This window comes from Balearica regulorum, chromosome 9 (genome assembly GCF_011004875.1).
Source record: "Balearica regulorum gibbericeps isolate bBalReg1 chromosome 9, bBalReg1.pri, whole genome shotgun sequence".
Taxonomy (NCBI): domain Eukaryota; kingdom Metazoa; phylum Chordata; class Aves; order Gruiformes; family Gruidae; genus Balearica; species Balearica regulorum.
Window position 1 is genome coordinate 23,840,416 of NC_046192.1, and position 19,748 is coordinate 23,860,163.

A 19,748-nucleotide genomic window follows, 5' to 3' on the forward strand; every position below is an offset into this window, starting at 1 on the left:
TCATGGTTCTTTTGAATAACAAAGGTGTTATGACATGCCAGGACCCAGAATCATTGCTGGATATTGTGTTCTGCAGACTCTGCTTTCAAATAAGCCTGTCATACACAGGTGTTTTACAAAGCTATCTCACCAAGCTATCTCAGAGATGAGCTATAACACTAAGGATTTGACAGCTTGCAGTCATTCAAAATACTATAACTACAGATTGTCAAAACATCAGTGAACAGTTTTTCAGAAGTGTAGAGATACTTTCAAAACAGCTTTTTACACCTCTGTTAGACAGGATGGTAATGCAAGTTCTGGTAGAAGTGCATATATCCTGACTGCCTGGAATCCTCCTCCATATTTCCAAACAAGGTACTGATCATTTCTGAATGTAAAACTCATTAAATAACTGCTACTAGGTGGGGCCACAAGTATTGTTTCACTCTAGATATGGCTGTACCTCACTGACAGGAAAACAGATTTCTAAGAATTGCATGTAAAATACTTTGGGATTCAGAACAAAGAATGCTTCATTGCACCAGATTCCTACAGATTAGATTAATTAGCAGTTAATCAACTGCCTTTATGTTTTGAGATAACATGCATTCAGAATGAGACATCTTAAGAATATTTCAGAGTCTGCCCGATTCAGCTGGAGTCAATGTTGACAAAAAAACAAAAAAATAATCTGTTTTCATTGTAACACTTACTGATTCAAATGCTTTAATACTGCTTGTCTCCTACTCACTTATCTCTGCTCACATTTGCCCTTCTTGTAAATGAAAAGAGCTCTGTGCAGTTTACTGCCCAAATATCACTTTTTGGCTTTTGATCCTTTTACAGGCTTCTCTTTTCCCTTTCCTTTTTCTTTCTTTTCCTTCTTTTCAATCTCCTGGTTTACCAACCCACGCCACAAACTTTGGATCTGAAAAAGAGAGAACATCAATCTGGTTACCTGGAGGAAAAGGGTAAAAGCGAACAGTCATGTGGAACAGTATTACTGGTGGATATTCTTGATGCAAAAAGCCAGGCACACTGTGGTCTCCAAAACCCTTTTATTCTGTATTAGACTACATTGTTTGCAGCTAAGATGATAGACTGCCAGCCACCTGACTTTTCTTTTACTCTGTGTGTTATTTTTTTCAAGAGGAATTTCTTACCAGGGAGAACACTAACACTGTAGACCCTTTGATCAGAGTAGTAAATGACTATGCATCTTTAAATGTCACCTTTTAGTTCAGAAGAACAGCTTGGGAGAAACACAGTAGCTCATGAAGAAATTACAGACATTACAGAAAGAGAATAATAACTTAGGTTCAGAGGAATCAAAGACTGAGTATTTGCCTTTCCTTCCTTTGTGCTCTATATTTTTTCTGAGCAAATTAATTCCATGGCACACTGGTGACACAGACTGATGTTCTTTTGGAAAAAAAAACAAAACAAAAACAAAAAAACAACACACAAAAAATGTGTTTTGTTCAATGTGTTTGCACAACGGATCTTCAACTCTCTACAGTGAAAATACAGTCAGCAAGAGTGAAGATGCCACCTGCAGTTATTTTCATCTTTAAGCAATGCCTTGACTTAGAGGATCTGCCCCAGTTTTAGACACGCTAACCGTTCCTGTTCCACTGGACAAGGAACTACGGAACACTCCACTGCAAGTTGTAAGGGCTGTTCTGTGCCTGATGACTGTGACCTGGTGGGGCATTGACAACCTTCTGCAATATTTTTGAATGATGCCCAGTGCTGTATTTCCTGATGGTTCCCTATCTCCTACCTTAATGTGATGAGTGATAGAAGTGCTGCTCTGCCACAGCTGATGCAAATGGTGGTTTATGATGTTTTTGATGTTGCATAGAGTGCCCTGTAGGTTGTTCTGCAAAGTATTACTAAAACCACAGCTTTGTATGTATATTGTGGTGACTTTCTTAACACCCCTACCTTTAATTTCTTGGCCTTTTTATGTCTTTTTTCCTGTAAGTATTCCCAGATGGCAGATGTCCCCTGACAGCACACTTCAATCGGAGGATCTGTCATAGGGTTCCCTTCCACACAGACCAGCTCCAGCTGCTGAAGACTGTCCAAATCCTCGGGCAGGTGGGACAGCTGATTGTTCTGAACAAGCAGTTTTTGCAAACCTGAACACACAAAAGCAAACAGCTGCAACACAAAGAACAGATTATGTGGAGCATTCCTGCATGCTCCCCATGAACAGGACATGGATGAGGCACAAACAATTCAATCTCTGCATGTAATGAATGTGTGTGTTGAACGTGTCACCAGAGTGTTTAAAATTCAAAGTATCTGCTCCCAAATATAGAAAAATGGGACTCAGGCTCTCCTAGCAAAGCATTTCCTTCACTAGGTGAAGACTATTCACCTGGTAGCCAGGCGGCCAAATTCAGCTTTCAAAAGTCCTGCTACTTGGCACACTAGCAGTGCTAGTGAACTTAGCCACACAGAGATGCAATGGAGAACTGGGAAAGATGGAAAGATTGGGCTGGGGAGCACCCCCAGAGAGCCAGTTCCTCACCAGCCCCCTGGAGTCACTGGTGCTGACCCAGTGGGTCTTCTCACATCAGGGGGTCTGCTTTGAGCTGAGCTCTGGGAAACATCTTTTTTCCCCTGACCCTGAGGTTGAGGTAGGCCATGGGTGAGGACCTCTGGTCCACTTGGCTTGGGTACAGCGCTTCCCCCACCCTCCCAGTCCCTAACTTTCATCCTATTTGGCTCCCTTACAACTTCAGGATGAGCCCTGAACTGCATTCCTTCCTTCCCTTGTCTCCCTCCTTCTTCTAAAATGCTTACTGGTACTTGTGTCTTAAAGGCCACCACCACAATGACTATTTTTCACCTTGTATTTGGCATAGACAGTCTGGGAGCTGTTTAAGGAGATTGTTGTGACAGTCAAGTATTTTCAAGTGGGTCAATAAGCTGATGGATGCAGGCAGGTACTCCAGAAAATTATTCTCCATATGCAGTTCTTTCAGATTCTGGAAAATATGTGTGCATAACTTTTAATAATTAAAGGATTTTTCCTTAGCTTGATATATAATCCATGTACAGAGAATATCAGTAAGTGCAGAAGTAAGGTTTATAAACTGAGATACCGTTGGGATGACTACTAAACACAGAGAGACAACACAACATGAGTTTCAAATACTGAGTTTTGATATTATTCCTGTTCTGACAGCCCTGGCCTGATGCTGCACCATGTACCTAAAGAGATTAGGAAACCTTCAGTCCTGCATTTGGGAGCAGCTGGTCTATGGAAGTGCCATGCCGCAGCAGACCAAGATCTTCCCCCTTCTATTGCTCCTACCTGCAATTTGCTGACGTCTTCTGGCAGACTTGTGAATTTAATTCCTTTATTTTGTCCCAGATATAATCTCTCTAATGACTCCAGGAGAAAGATTTCCTTTGGAAAGATACTGAATTGGTTTTCAGACAGGCTAAGGCATTTCAAATTTGTCAGTTCTTTCATCTCCGCAGGTATCTAGACACAGTCATTAAAAAGATACATTATGTCAATTAAACAGTAATCTTTGGGATTTTGTTTTTAGGGAAAAATCTCTAGGAAAATGTTGTGGTGCTGCATTACTGCTGATGGATGAACACAGAATATTCTGCTCATTAATATAACATTATACCTCACAGTATGGTGGAAATTTTGGCAAAAAAAGCCATGTTGTTTCCTCTGCTGGAAAGATTTCTTATGGGGTTAATTTTATTATGTAGCAGAAATATTAGTCTGCTTCTTCATTTCCTTTGTACGCACAGTGCAGGGAAGAATCATTTAAATGAATGAAATCTGAAAGTGATTCTTTTGCATGAATTACTACTTCTGTCAATGTAACCTTCAAGAAGAAAATTGCACAAGTGAAAATCTCCTTGGAAAAGAAGTGTTGCATTATATAAAAAGGAAGGTGTATTCTGAGCCCTAAAATGAGTGTGTCTGTGAATACTGTTACACTTAAAATAGCACAGCTTTAGGGTATCTAATTGTTCATTATCAAATGAACAGCAAATTTTAATGGTATTAAAGGCATTAACAATACCACATCCATTTTTAAATAATTGCCCTCTGCTCTGTTTCAGTTTGTGAGGTATTGATTCTACACAAATGCCGCTCTTATTTTCCGGTGTACACAGAAAAAAAAAGATGCAACAAGACTGCAGCAGTCCCTCCAGTCAGTATTTCATCTTTATCATTCAGCACAAAGGTCAGTGTTTCCACATTCTTGCCTTTTTCTCCCTGCCTGAATACTCAGATGTCAGTGATAATGAGTAACCCAGGCTGAGGTGCATACCAGGTGGAACATGCCTTTTCACAGTAATAGGGAAAGGTGGCACTCAGTTGTAATGGAGAACTTAGATTTTGCAAAAGGGAGGTATGAATAAACTGAAAATGAAAACAAAGGAACAAATACCTCCTGTATCTGATTGCCATCCAGGGCCAATACTTCCAGATTTTTCATAGTGCATATTCCTTTAGGAATCTCATCAAAGCAATTTTCACTCAGATCTAGTATCCTGACACTGGTTAATCTGGTGAAGGACCCAGGTACTGTGCGCAGTCCGGCGTTGCTCAGATAAACACGAGAAAGGGATGGCCAGCAGCAGATCTGCTGTGGGAACTTTTCCAGGCTGTTAGCAGACAGTCTGAGTACACTCATTTCAATGAGATTCTTCAAACCTGGGGGAAGCTTGTGCAGGAGATTATGAGACAGATCCAGCACAGCCAGCTTCTGGCAGCGTCGCAGTGTAGGAGGAATGGAGGATAAGTTATTAAAAGCTAAAAATAGCTTAACTAAGTTTGTCAAAAAGCCTACCTCTTCTGGAATGAGACTTACTAGATTCTGTTCCAGATCTATTATTTCTAAATTAGCAAGTTGACAAAGCTCTTTGGGAAAATTTTCAAATCTATTTTTCTGGAGGTAAATTTCCTTGAGTTTTGTCAGGTTCACTGTTTCTTTAGGCAGACATTGTAGATTATTGTCAGAAAGGCCAAGCAGTTCAACATGATGGAGGTATTTACAGATCTGCACTGGGATTTCATGCAAGTTTGTTTTATAGAGCCTGAGCTGACGGAGGGACTGCAACTTGCTGATAACTGGCAGTGAACTGCAGGAGAGGGGATTGTTACTTAAATCTAAGCTCAGAAGACATTTCAGCTCCCCCAGTTCTTCACATATGTCCTGTATGTGATTCTGATCCAAGTAGAGGATCTTCATGTGCCTCAGGCGATTGATGTCCCTGGGAATGCTTACAATCAGGTTCTTTTCCATGTGCAGCTCTTCCAGATATTCTAGACTCAAGACCTCTGGCGAGATGGTTCTCAATTGCTTATTAGCTAAATCAATAAAATATATCCTGTCTGTGACACACGTAGGAAAAAGAGCTTCATCCCCTGGCTCGTCATTCACTGGTATTTGTGCAGTCTGATCGCAGTCATCCTCAAAACCAACAGAGTCAGTTTTGGGGCAGTGAGTGCCCCCTGTGCTGGCCTCCTGGCTCTGCTGAGACTCAGACATCTCTGCTCCTTGTTTTTAATTTCAGAAGAGAAAAAAAATTAAAAATCAACAGTACTCAAAGACCTTCCTATGCTAAATAAATACTGGAAGAGTTCAGCATTTAGGGACAGGTTCTAGTCTCAGTGGTACACCTGCAAAAAGCTGCTTGTGTTCACTGAGATCAAAACCCGCAACACATGCAGGGGGACCATAGGCTTGTATCACAGTGCATCCCGAAGTGCCCCAGCAGCCAAATTCAGAAGGTGACCTTGTGGAATCAGGGGAGTTGGATGAAGCAACCTCCTTGAGTCTCAAAGGCCTGTATTTACAAACACTGACTGAGACCTGGCTTCAGCGATGCTGATTGTAAAACTGCAAGAGTCTTACTGTAAAAAGGTGGCACCTTGTTCTATAACTGCATGGTTTCTGAGCCAGAGAGATGCCAGCGAATCTGATATTTGACAACCCTCGAAGCTGTACTATTGCAGATAGTGAAGGACCAAGAGGTGTAAAGGGGCAACTCTCCGAACAACCTCTGATGTCTGGAGAGAAGAAAGCTTGCAGCTGGCATTTAAGGAAAGATAAGAGAGAAAGTGGAGGTCAAGAGGCAGCCATCACTTATCTCCCACTGATGCCCTTTTCTCTGCTGCTGTAACCGTGCCAGGAGGACACCGCATTTCCAGAGATGGGCGGTTTCCAGGTGTCACCAGGACAAGGAAGAACTTAGCAACCACCATGGGGAGAGACCCATGCTGGGCTTAGCAGCCTAATTCAGATGTTGCACGAGGATGTTTTCATTTTCTTTGGCTCTAGGCTCAGCACTCAGGTGCGAGCCCCACACGCTGGGACAGAAGAGCATGCTATCCCAGCCCACTCCCTCCTGCGCACAAGAGCAGTAGCGAGGTTGCTAGGAGGATTTATTTGGAGGAAAGGACCAGCACAGGCACCTTTGAAGTTGCTGCTAATCCACGTACCACGGAAATGTTTGCAAATGCTCTGCGATGGGGCCTCCTGCCAGGGCCCAGGGCCGGGCCTGGCTACCTTCACCCACCCTCTGTTGGTGGAGGGCCCGGAACGCCCTCCTTGGAAACGAGCTCCATTACCAAACATCGTCGTTACCTCGGAGCAGCCTGGCTTGGTCTGCAGAACAGAGCTCTCACCCCTGGGCCGGTTGCCGTGGGTTGACGCAGGGAGAGGGTGCAGGCGTTGGTCGCTCAGGTAGGTCTGCGTGGGTCGGGGGCCCGGCTGCTTTACAGGGAAAAAGGATCTGCCTGTATGAACATTAATTCTCTGTTAGCTCAGATCCTATGTGATGGCAAATCAGAAACACGTCCACAAGTCCACTTTTTTTCCTCCAGCTTTTCCTGTCTGTATCTCTCTGTTATTCTTGTGTTGCATTCCAAGAGCTGTAACCCTTTTCAGACCAAGCCCATTTTTATTGTTAGGCAGAGCCCGGCACAACAGCGCCTGGATCCATGGTGATGTTGCTAGGCTGCCGCAATGATGCTGTAACGCTTTGTTTTGTTTTCCAGCAGGTCATGTCAGTTCATCCAGATCTTCACCAGCACTATGTGCGGACCTGCCAAAACTTGGGCCAATCTGAAAACCCCTTCATTACTCACGTGCTTCAAGAAGCTGAAAAAAATTATAAAATGTAAGGAAATAACAAACAGCGTGTTTCAGATGCTTCTGAAAGCCTTAAACAAGATAGCAGGACAAGGAATTAAACAATGAGAAAGTTCATGCAGTTTCAGGCTTAAACACAAATCATATTTAGCATTTACTGCAGAAGTTCTGGTTTGACTCATCTTGACATCATCTTGGCAGAAGTTTGTAGCTATATATCCTTTCTGGGCAGCTTTACAAGCAGTGCAATCAAAAAAAGTGAAAAATGTGCAGGATGGTGCCTTTGTGGCCCTCAGAGAAGCCAAACCCAGCATCTAGTCATGCTAACTCCCTTCCTTTTGTCTCACTCCTGTTTAAAAAGCCTCAGCTGCGTCCAGTTAGCTTCCAGCAGGTAATGCTTCCCTGGGCTGTCTCTGGATCCTGCCAAGGTATTAACCACTCAAGCTGTCTCTCACTATGTGGCTAGGTAAGGCTTCCTCTCATGGATGCTCCTGGGGTCAAAATTAATTGTTCTTTGGAGAGAAAACCTGAGAAAAGACAGCAAAGGGAAATGGTTTGTATTAGGTTTTGATCCCGAGGGCAGGATAGAGTAAATAAAACAAAGGGAACAATTAAAAAGGAGATGATGAAGTAACTTCTAGGATAGTCTCCTCTATTTCCATCTGTCTTCTGCTAATCTTGCTTCTTTCTGCTTTCTGTGTCCATCTGCTAAGCATGGTCTTGCAGCTCTGTGGTGTCTTCAGAATATCAGAAAGGCCAGTGCTGAGGTACAGCTTGAACCATGTGTCATGGTGTTACCAAAGGTAGTGGCAGCAGCTAACTAACTGCATGAAATCAGTGCATCAGTGAGGGCAAGCATGGATACGCCCCTCATCTAGAAAGAAAATTTGTTTTTTTGTATAATTTTACTTCTCCCCATGTGCTTACATTTCTATGTTACAGGGGATGGACAAAAGGGATCACACTAAAAATAGCTGGAAATAATCGTCTGGTGCCTGTGCAGAGAGTTACAGATGACAATCTTCAAGTTCTTACTTCTGTCTTACAGAATACTGGATTTGTCACAGGTTAGCTTTTTTCATGTATGTTTGACATTGCTGTGCTAACATGAGAAAACATAAGTAGTCTTGATTTCAGCCTTTTTGTAGATCAATTATTTGTAGATATGCATCTGTCACATTTTTCATTCTCCATCTTTCTCAGGTTTGGATCTTAGATGTAATGTATTGACTGATGCTGGAGCAAAGCACGTGGCAACATTTCTCCAGGTGCCAAAATTATGTTTATCATTCAGCAACTTGTAATTTATTTAGCTATGATTATATTTATCTGTGGTAAATTTGAGACAAGAATGCACTGGTTCGGCAAAATTCCATTCATTTTGACTTTCACATCCAAATCCATCCCACTAGAATCTCAGATTGTATTCTCTGGGGAGATTTTTAATTTCTGGTAGAAAACCATTTGACATTTGGCTAGGGTGTCATGAAGAAAGAACGGTAGAATAAACTGTGGAGCTTTTAGGCTTGAAGTTAATTCAACAAAGGTGGTAATGGTAGTGTCAGCTGTGCCAAGGCCTTTGTTTGATATACTTTATCATCTCTGTTAGTCTTTTTGTAGGCCTAAACATAGGAAACTTCAATGCTGCCTTTCTGACATTGTAAGCACCAGAATGGTGAGTGGCCACACAGTGCCTGTGTTCCTAGAGCTCAGGGAGTGCTACCAAGTTCCCAAAATGCCTGAAGATCTGCATCTGAGCTTGAGCACCTGCCTTGTTTGGTCATGCAGAGCACGTGGTTTCTGTAAGCCCCATGAGGACCTACACACTACGTGTTTTTCTGCCTTTCCATTATCATCTGATGTACTTTGGCATTCTTTAACTACTTCTCCAAATCAGGGGCTACCTGAAATGCAGCAAAGGTCAGAGGTTTTAACTACGTTTATGACGCATCTCCTTTTTGAAATATGCAGGTGTGCTTGGGAAAAAAGTCTCATTGCTTTTTGCTCTGTTTGTTCTGAAGGAAAACTCCACTCTGCGGTACCTTAACCTGATGTTTAATGATATTGGCACAAGTGGAGCAGAGCTGATAGCGAGAGCACTCTATGTGAGTATTTGTCTTGGATATTTAGACAATGGCATCTAGTTTGATATTTTTGCTTTTGATGAACAGTACTAGCTGTCCTGCCAACATCAGAGCTGGCTGAAAGGGCCCTCTGTCTTCAGTCCATTCAGCATTTTGCTAGGTCACAGGGCTTCAGGGATTGCTTGTTTTCCCAAGGCAGACTTCAGAAATCAGATTTCACACAGGAGAAAGTTGCACTGTGCTCCCATTAACACTTAATTATCAGAACTATCGCAGCTGGATTTTTTCTGTGTGAAAAATGCTATGCTGTGCTATAGGATATAGAATGCCATCATTTTTTCCTTTTTTTTTTTTTAAATGTATTAAATTTGCCTGTACCTTGATGTCAATATTTGTCTTGATCTAAGATGTCTGAGATGAGATGTGTTTTCAAAACTTTGCCTTACAGCAGCAGCATAAAAACAAGTTTGTTATTTTTAATGTGGTTTCCCAAGGAAATGAAGCTTGTGTGTGAGATTTGTTGCGTTTGTGAAACGAGACTCGTGCGAGCTAGTTCTTCCTCCTTCCTAGTCTTTGAACTCCGAAACTGACTTCAACTGAATTTGACAGGCCTCCAAAATGCTGAGGTTGTGCTGTAGATTGTACAACACCGGGCTTGCAAGCAACCCCAAAAGCTATTTGTGCAGGCGCATGGCAGGACCTGACCGGCCAGGCAGCCCCTTGGCTGTGGGAGGTCCCGGCTGTGGGGCCAGGCAGGGGGAGATCTGGGGGTGAAGGGGGTGTGATATTGAGGGAGGGAGAGGGAAGGAGATGCTGGGAAGGGGTACTGGGGACATCTGGAAGACATAAAACCCGTATGAAACCAGGCTTCACTAGTTCTGCTGGTCACAGAACTCCTTGTTTTGTAATCGCTTACTTATACAATCACTATCTGTGGTAATGAGCAATTATGGTGGTACTGAGGAATTAAAAATACAAAACTACTCTGCATTGCATTTAGGGCTTTAACAGTGAATAGATATTTCATATCCACTGAAATTCCATGGAGGATGAGGGGAAAGATGCTGACTTTTCCAGTCCTCTGATCAGAACTTTATATTGCCTGTGAAGTCTCTAGTGTCCAGCAAAGACTTACAAACTGGTTTGACTCTGCACCATGGAGTCCTACTGACGGCGACCGGCTTCACTGAACTTTGACTGGTCATGTGATTTTTAAAAGACTATGAAAAATAAAGCAAATTATATTCTTGATTAAAATACGTTTACTAGATTTAAATCAGTTTTGATATAATTTGCATTTCAGCTGGCAATTTAGGCAGAAATATCTGCCTGGATTATTTTCATGAGTGTGAAATTTGTGAACATGGGAGAAACAAGAGTTTTCAAATGCTCGAGTTTTCCTTCCAGACTCTCATGCAGTTGATTTCACTGAGGGGAGCCTAAGCCAGATGATTAGTCAGTGTTATCACTGAGACACAATTCTTCTGGAGGGATGTTTTGTCTTTGTGTGACAACCAGCAGGATTCACAGGAAAAAGGACAGTGTTGTTTTTCAGGCCATTTAAAAGGATTTTTCTTTTTAATTTTGTCTAGAGGAATGAAACTCTTGTGTATTTGAGAATGACTGGAAACAAAATAGGAAACAAAGGTGGGATGTTTTTTGCTTCAATGCTACAAATTAATTCAACCTTAGAGAAGCTGGATCTTGGAGACTGTGATGTGGTGAGTAACCCAGTAAAATTAGCAGCAATGACATAAGTCTTTCAAGGGTATTACAAAGGTCCTGCAGTGCTTAATTAGGGGGAAATGCCATCTGTTGCCATTGATTTTACATTTTGTGGTAACTTGAGGTAAGACAATATATAATATTGCAATGCATTCTTGGAAAGGCATGTGGCATGAAACATCTGTGAAGTCATAACTGATGATATATTAGAGCCACTATGTCCCTGGGAATTCAAGTGCTTGCCTTTCACATTTTCTGAGGTTTGTTTCTGCTGTTCATTTTTGTTATACTGTAACTCCTGTGCAATTCTTGTTGAAGAAAGGACTTCTTATTCCCTGGAGGTTCTTTTCCTTCTAAAGCGTGCAGTGCTATAAAGCCCAGAAGTCACTCAGTCCCATACCTCTGCTGCTCCTCTCAGAGCTCGACCCTTACAAGGACATAGGCACAAGAGTGTTGATTTGAGTAGAAAGACACCCAATTTGATCTCAGATAACTTGCCACCTCCTTGAGTTGGGTGCTGAGACTTCTTACACAATGCACAGGGCAAGTCAGGAGGGTAGAAATGGGTAAATGTACTAAGCAGGGCGCTTCCCACTCTAACCAGTAGTGGATTGCCTTTAGAACCCTGTGGGGTACAGGAGGAGGTAGCAATTTGAGCTGTGAACCTCCTCCTGGTGCAAGGTCCCAGCCTGACAGATGGTGTGTCCGTGTGTGATCACATCAGAGGGGCTAGAAACTGGAAGTGCTTCTTCTCCCTGCCTGGGAGAATTTGGTCCTTTTTCTTGCCTTCTGGGAGAATGCTCTTACCAAGCTAGAAGTGCAATTGAAGATGGGCCACTCTCAGCCTTCCTGTTCAAGGTGTTCATCTTTTCAGGAGATAATGAAGTGTATGTTGGGCAGAAGGAGTAAGTTTGACTGTAACCTAACAGTTATGGCTGGGGCGAGATGAAAATGTTAATATATTTGTTTTCTGGAATTACAGAATTTGCTCCTAAACTAGAAGGGGGAATACCTCTCAAACTGTGAAGGGTGTTAATGAAAACATAAACTAAGTGTAGCCATTGTAGGAGTTATTTGAAAACTTAATATGTTTATGCTTGGTAGAAAGTTGATAGAAACCTGATTTAAAATGAAATAGCTTTGGGTGTAGACCAGCCTAATTGGAAAATAATGTAAATATAAATTAGTGAGCAAATGAGAAGGAAATACAAAAATCTGACTGGCCTGTGTTCTAGACTCTCACTACTCTGTACCACATTAACTCACATTTAGTATTAATTTACTTAGTGGATAAGTTACTCAAGACTTTTACTAAAGACCTTAGGGAACACACACAAGCTGATTTTAATTCAGAAATCAGGAAAACCAAAATACAGGAATAATTAAATGGACAAGTATCTTTTGAGATGCATTATTCCTGCTTTTTATTTTCTGACTTGCCAAATTTCCTGGTCATTTGTACTTCTTAGTCTAATTCCACTCCATTATTCCATCAGGAGTTGGCATTGGCATTATCGGAAAACACACTGCGTCTGTAAGCACTTGCCTACTGTGCTTGCATCTCTCCAGAGTACGTGGAAGCAGAAGTAATAGTATTTCCATTCTGAGCCCATTTGATGTTTTTGATCTTCGGACAATCAGTTCTAAGAAGTCATGGGAATTTGGTAGCTTGATCTATACGTTGGACGGATTTCTCTAAAGAGTGAATTTATTTTCATTTCCAGGGTACGCAGTGTCTCATAGCAATAGCAACAGCCCTGACTCAGAACAAATCAGTCAAAGCAATAAACCTAAATCGTCCTTTACTGTACAGCCAAGAGGTACGTAAGTAGACTGTAGTGTCAGTTCAGTCAAAGACAGAAGCATGAGTAAAGTCAGGACTGATGTATTTATGGACAGCAGAACTACACGGCGCTCTCAGTTTCCTTACAAAGTTGCAGAAAAATTCTTTTTCTTTTTTTCTGCCAAGTTTTGTGCAGTCACAGGCTGCCCCTGTTTAACTAGGAGGTTAATTTTGTAAAAATTTCTTTCTTGGTACGTATGCACTTGTTAAATAATGGGCTAATGGAGACGGCTTGGTATTGGTGAACCAAGTATTCCTTCTGCTGTTACAGCATGGAGAGGTTTATGTGTCCTTCAGCAAACTGAGGGAGAAATGCAGTTTAGCAGGAAATGAGGGGAAGAACAAAAGACTGCTGTTTATCTGAGCAGTGCCATACATGGGCAATTGCCAGAGCCCATAGCCTAAAGAAGAAAGGCACACTTCAACAATATGCCATATTCACTGGGCTGCAAGGTTTTGTCTATGTGACCTTGAAGCATGAATTTAACAATTTAACATTGATGAACCTCATCAACGTAAAACCTGTGATGAATTTGTTAGCCAAAACAAAGACACAAACCCTCCAAAACAAGTGAGCACTGAGAAGAGAATCGGCAAGGCAGTGTTTGCTGGGGGCAGCACCACAGGCCACTGGATGTGTACGGGCGCACAGAGCTGCAGGGTTTTTGCTTGCAGGCATGCTGTTTCTGCGCATCACCAGTGCTGCGGGGTTTTTGCTTGCAGGCATGCTGTTTCTGCGCATCACCAGTGCTGCAGGAGCCACGGCTACAGAGCTGGCTGAGGTGGTGGTTTCACCAGACCCGCAGCAGTTGTCAGGTGTCTGTGGATAGGTACGGTATTTTCCTGATGGCAGGATAAAATGAAACTGTCATGAAGGTCAGGTCTTCCTAAATCCCCAAAAGTGAATTTAACAGTTTAAACAGATTTTTAGTTGTTTCTTTTCTAGTAAGACAGGGTTTAATCTGCCTAAACCCAGTTTTAGAAGTCAATTTAAACTACTGTTATTGCAAGTATGTACCAGTAAGGGCCTAGTCTATATTTTTGGGAGGCTCTTTTTTGGTTTTTTTTTGTTTGCTATTGTTCCCACCTTCAACTCCATCATTTTCTGAGGCCACTGCATTGTTGCCTTATTTTTGACTCACAATATTGTCTTGGTTATTTTCTTAACTAAATGTGACAAGTTCAAAATGAACTTACTTTGTCTTACAGCGACAGGACAGATTTTTTTCCCATAGCAATCCTGTTTCTTTTTATGAAATAACAGCTTAGTGTCATGACAAAATACTCTTAATGTTAGTGAAGACTGACTCAAACATTTGGGTTTTTTAAGAGCAATGACTGGGAGGAAAACTCATCAGACATAATGATTCAAACATTGGTGCTCCTGATATTTGCAGGGATGTATATAGTACTCGAAATCTGCAGATATCTTTCTGGTATTCTTCTTTTCAATTTTTTTTTTTTATTTTCAGCATTATAATATCATTTGCCAGTTATTTTTAATACAAAGCGGTAATATACAAAATAGAACACTACTGATGACCAAACTTTGCTGTTTGTTAGTTGTGCATTTCCCTTTGACTGAAGCAAGACCGTATCTTATCCTAAAGTACAGCTTAATAAAACTGAGTGTATGTTTTTAGGAGGAGACCACAATTCACGTAGCTCTGATGTTGAAAAAGAACTCTTCTCTTGTGGAACTACATTTGTGCAAGCACGAAATGAAAAACTTTGGTGTGGAGCGACTGTGTGAGGCATTGTATGAAAATTCCAGCCTGAGATACCTTGATCTGAGCTGGTAAGAGCTACTACGTGACATAGCCCTGACTAATATCAGACACTCATTTTCTTAGCACCTTTTAAAAAAAATGTGTGCATCTGTCTTTCAGTAATAAAATAACCTGTGATGGTGTAAAATTTTTGGGAGGACTACTAAAACGGAACCAAACCCTGGAAATCCTTGATCTCAGTGCAAACAGAATAGAAGATGATGGAGCCATCTACCTGAGTGAGGCCTTGGCTTTGTACAACAGGACTCTTCAGGCGTTAGTATTTACGTAACTTCCCCAGAAACTGCAGGTGTAATGACTCAAGAGTATGAGAAGCTCAGACTTTGCAGCGGCTGACCTGACATCACAACTGTGTGCTTTGATGTGACCGATCAAAATAGAAAAGTCAGGAAGTTTCAAACTTTTTAGTGCATTTTTCTTTCTCAGGAAAAAAAAAAAGTGACCGACACATTGTGCGGGATTCCTTTGCCTAAGCATAGGCATCTCCTGCTGCTGGAGATGCCCCGAGACCTGTGAGACACTCTAGGGCACTGGCAGGTGGCCCACAGGTCCTTTCAGAGCCCTGCACCTTGGAGACCAGGCAGAGCAAATGGCACAGGAGGCCTGTGTTTGGGTAACCAAATTAAGTTCCCTGTAGCTTCACGTGAGCTGAAGGAGTAAAACACTAGGCCAAGACATTCAGTCCCACGTGCTAATGCCTCGTGTTCACCTTCCCACACTACCAGGCCTACTCATAACTCATTACCTTTTCCTTGTACTTCCTTTTTTATGTCTTGTGTCCATTGGTGCCTGACATACGCTTGTTCTTCTATTTCAGGGTTTTTTGGGTTGATGCCGAGATCACACTTGTAGTGGTTCATCTTACATGATTCACAGCTCTTACAGTCATTCTAAGGGGTGTGGTGGGGGGAAAGACAATTAGATCTTATTAGTTCTTTTTGCATCTTTAAAGTATAGGTCCCTGTGGTGCAAAAGTGAAAACAGACCAAGAGCTGTACATCTTCAAAATTTAAAGATAACCACATGCTATGCAGGGATAAGGCACTATATTTGTTGATTCTGATCTTCAACACTTAAGAAAATCCTCTGTTTAAGTTCGCTGCTGGGTGAACCAAGAAGAGCTGTAATCTCTCCATCAGGGTGTATTTTGTAGCCCGCATTAAACCGTGTGCCAGCAGGATGTAAAAGCTGATCAAAGGTGTTACCTGAAGCCATTAGTTTTAAGTAGCAGACTGAGGAGGTGGCGGCTGCTAGGTGTCTCTGAAAGCTTTCCAGGTTCACTAATATAAAAATAACTGCCACTCTACAAAGATCAAAGCCTTGCCTGGATAAATGCCAAGGCTTGGGCTTCAAAGCAGACTAGAGATGAGACCTGGCCACCATGCAGTTAAGTCACTGACACCAAAGAACTCGATAGCAAACAACAGGTCTTGCACGAGTCATGGAAATGCCCTGAGCAGGAGTACGAGTCCATAGGCCAAACTGCCTTTAGCAACCTGAAAAAGATTTTGGAGTAGGACTGGACTTGATACAAATAAATAACTGTGTTAGTAAAAATACACATTTTCAATATACATATATGATATAGAATAATATATAATGATAAAATATAAAATAAATCATAGTTAAACTCTTAAACTAAGAGATGGGAATTCCATGGTTTGGCACACGTTTGTCTATTTTCTCTGTTTATTAGGTTATCAGTAGTAAGCAACAGTATCAGTGGCAAAGGACTTGTAGCTCTTTCAGATGCAATGAAAACAAACACGGAACTTTCCTATATTTACATTTGGGGGAACAAATTTGATAAAGCCACCTGTACGGTAAGTGTTTGCTTCCGGACTCTTCTAAGAGGGTTGGGGTTTGTTTGTTGTAATTTCTTTTTACCATCATTGGGAAGACTACAGCAATTTGTGAACAAGATACCCCATTTATTATGTTTTTTAAAAGAATTATAATATGGTGGTGCTGTAATAAGACTCAGTGGAGACTCACCGGACATCAGCATGCTGAAATGATCAAATACTCGCCTATTGTGTGTTTACCTTCTAGAGCCTTCTCTGCAATCTGGTATGCCAGATTCTTGTTCTTACTCATTTCAGGCATTTTCAGAATTAATTCAGACAGGCCACTTGAAGCCTAATTGTACAGATGTGGAACCGTATGAAGTGGATGGGCACGTTCAGCTTGCAGAGCTCTCCCACGGCCTTAAGAAGCATTACTACTGGACACCGAGTTGTGGGGAGGCAACGAACAAAGACGCAAACGCCAGCCTGGCAATTGTAGCTGTTTCAGAATTCTTGTGAGTGAGGCAGCAGCTTGATGCGCTCTGTGTGCTTGAGCTTCTCCTATTTGGTTTCTAGTAAAATAGATGATAGCAGTATCAGACTTGCTGTATGTTGATTCTTCAGAGTCTTTATAGTCTAGAAGGAATCTAAACTCGCTTGAAATGGCATTAAAGATAAAATATCAAACAAATGACTTTAAAATTTGATGCTAAATAACGCCCAATCTATTAAGAGCCTATTCATATGAAAATGCATTAATTTTGCTGTAGTCATTTCTATTGCACACTCTCTGTAGCTGTAGTTCCAGGGTTCCTAGCTGATGGATAAATTTAGTGAAGTGACATGCTCAGAGGAAAACATTTTCTCCACGGCATAGCGCACCAAGAGTGACACTAGGTATTGTTAGCAGTAATGGGGAGTAAAAGTCAGTGACCAGAGGCACGCCAGGAGTTTAGACTGCAGTACTGCAGACGTATGAACTGAACTCCTAGCAGCTGAACTATTCCCCTCTATTTAGGAGATCTCAGATCAGGACTTTTATCAAGTGCTTCTTATTTAAAAAAAAGACGCAGGGGCTGGATCAGAGCAGCAGCAGAGCCAATGGATGGAGCGTCGGGACCACAGGGCCCTCTTCTGCAGGGCTGCTACAGAGGAAGAGCTGCCATTTCCCTTCCTGAGCTGCGGTCTCTGCAGTCAGGTTTCCACGTAGCAGGGAGAGAGAACCCACAGGTAATGTTATTGTGTCTCTGGGGACTGGAGTACAGCCAGGCAGATCAAACCGAAAAAAACTGACACCCAGGACTGCCACTGGGCAGCAGCTTTGCTTGACAGCAAATCAGATACACTGTAGAACAAGGTTCTTGTTGAAGCTAATAGAGGTTTGGGTCAACCCATTTGTTGCTACTGTGCTCTATATATTCTTCTCCTTTTACTTAGTAATTGTCTGCTTTGATCTTTCTCCAAGACTGACTTTTTTTTTTCCCACTTAAGCATTAAGCCACTATACTGCTGGAACTTTAAAGCTAGTGAACCTAGTTTACTGGCATAGAAATGGTATTTTGATTAACTTGCAGCATGTACTTGTTTCTTGCACTACAAATGAAAGCCACCACCACCACACTTGGTATCACTATTTCTTCCTGTCTCTTGAAAACTGTTTAAAAAGATTTCTATCATTAGACAACTCCTACATATGAATAACACAACATATGCACATCATGGCAGTTAAACATTATTTAATGCTTTGAATACAGACTTTGTAGAAGTTTGGGAATCACTCGGCTTGTTTCCTTTTTCCACCCACTCTGCTCATACCTGTAGAAATGACTGGATCTACGCTCTCAGTAGAAAAAGTCACCAAACAGGACAGCAGACGTTTGCTCAAAGGTTTTCACTTGTACAATCTTCTGCATGCCTAAATGTGCCTGTTAAAAATTAGTATCAAGTCACAGAATAATCCATGAATGTATGTGCACACAGGCAAAAGACCTATGAGATCAAAGTATGAGGGGGAAAAAGAAAAGAAAGTACTTTCAACAATAATACCTAAGCAGCAGTGACGTAACTGCCGACGTTCTGATTCTGTATTATCACAGTGGTAGGGCAGAAAGGGAGATGTGTGGTTACCCCTCACCAAGCTGAAATGACCGAGGCAGTACTGACAGCTATTGTATGTGGCGGTTTGCTGTTTGGTTGTTGGTTTTGTTGTTGGTTTTTTTCATTCCTCCCACCCCCCAACACAAATTAGTCCGGCTCTGTTGCTCCAAAAAGCACTTAGTATCATGAAAGCAGGTAGAGGTAGGCCCACAGAGCAGGTATGTTTGTTCTCCGTACCTGCACAGGGCCATCTCACCCTGTACTCATCTCGTTAAGCACAAAGTCCATAGGTCACCCTGTGAAAACCCTATTTGAGAGAGTAGCTTGTCTTTTAACTATTGTGGCACAGAACCATGAAAACAGAAGTTGCGGAAAAAATTCCTAAGTTTTAAAAAAATTAGATAGGCCTGTATTATCAAAGTTGGTATTTTTCCGAGTGTTGTTATACTCTGATAAAGAGAGTACTCTCTGTTCTGAGACATTGATGATAGCATTTCTTGCCAGAAAGACCACTACAAAATTCAACTTCTAACAGAACCCTTGTTTAACAGCAAGATGCTTGGCCTAATGAGCACTCTGCGTTATTGACAACATCCATAAAAACAGCTCGTGTCATAGTTTAGTTTGCCATGCTTTTTTAAGAAAGGGCTGCAGAGTAATTCTTATTGAATTAGGTATAAACAGCTCCCTGCCAACTAAAATAATTATTTATGCAGAAACCTGTATTGCTTAGACAGGCCTACCCCAGAGATGTTTATTGCTTTCCTTTCTCTGAAAGCCAAACCTTAAAATTCTTAAAAGATGTATCTTGGGTTCTTTGGAATGAAAGAATTTACATAGGCTAGAAAATTTTGCCATGGTCTTCTGAGGATTTTACTCTAGTAACAAAAGCAAGCATAACCCTGCTCATAAACCATCGTTTCAGCTTCCAGAACTCACAGTACCTTGCTGAAAAGCAACATTTTTGCCCCAATTTAAAGGAAAGGAAAATGACTGATCCAACAAGCGAATGGTACAGCGCAGGTCCCCCAAGTCCTACTATGTGCTCTAGCCACCATACTACCTTCTGTAAAATTAAACAATCTAGTAAAAGCAAGTTAAGATACAAATTCTGATAAAGACACTTCAGCGTAACAAGTACATCTTCAAAGCACTCTGTAAAAACCCAACAAAACTCCCAAACACCTCAAAACAAGTGGAAGAAAATTAACTTACGGGTCATTAAACTCACTTGTATTTAGAATAAAGTTTTTGGTTTAGTTTGAACAGACCCAAAATATCTTCTATGAGAAAAA

General features: G+C 41.6%; 2 protein-coding genes across 4 annotated transcripts; one reads left to right on the top strand and one right to left on the bottom strand.

The window, feature by feature from the left end:
* Window positions 1-799: 799 nt before the first annotated feature.
* Window positions 800-5,522, bottom strand: LRRIQ4 (leucine rich repeats and IQ motif containing 4). Its single transcript, XM_010304897.2, has 5 exons — window positions 4,419-5,522; window positions 3,311-3,484; window positions 2,843-2,981; window positions 1,930-2,126; window positions 800-910 (listed from the first exon to the last, which is right to left on the bottom strand). Exons 1-5 carry the CDS (start codon window positions 5,520-5,522, stop codon window positions 800-802), a joined length of 1,725 nt encoding a protein of 574 aa, XP_010303199.2.
* Window positions 5,523-6,618: 1,096 nt separating this feature from the next.
* On the top strand, window positions 6,619-17,279 carry LRRC34 (leucine rich repeat containing 34). 3 transcript variants are annotated; one of them, XM_075761590.1, is made up of 11 exons: window positions 6,619-6,719; window positions 7,034-7,155; window positions 8,070-8,194; window positions 8,331-8,395; window positions 9,149-9,232; window positions 10,804-10,932; window positions 12,661-12,756; window positions 14,423-14,577; window positions 14,669-14,824; window positions 16,266-16,392; window positions 16,672-17,279. In XM_075761590.1, exons 2-11 carry the CDS (start codon window positions 7,040-7,042, stop codon window positions 16,873-16,875), a joined length of 1,257 nt encoding a protein of 418 aa, XP_075617705.1. In that variant the 5' UTR covers window positions 6,619-6,719; window positions 7,034-7,039; the 3' UTR covers window positions 16,876-17,279. The 3 variants fall into 3 exon arrangements, with proteins under 3 accessions (XP_075617705.1, XP_075617708.1, XP_075617706.1); XM_075761591.1 differs by having other exon boundaries at window positions 6,621-6,719; window positions 7,037-7,155; XM_075761593.1 differs by lacking the exon at window positions 12,661-12,756.
* Window positions 17,280-19,748: the final 2,469 nt, after the last annotated feature.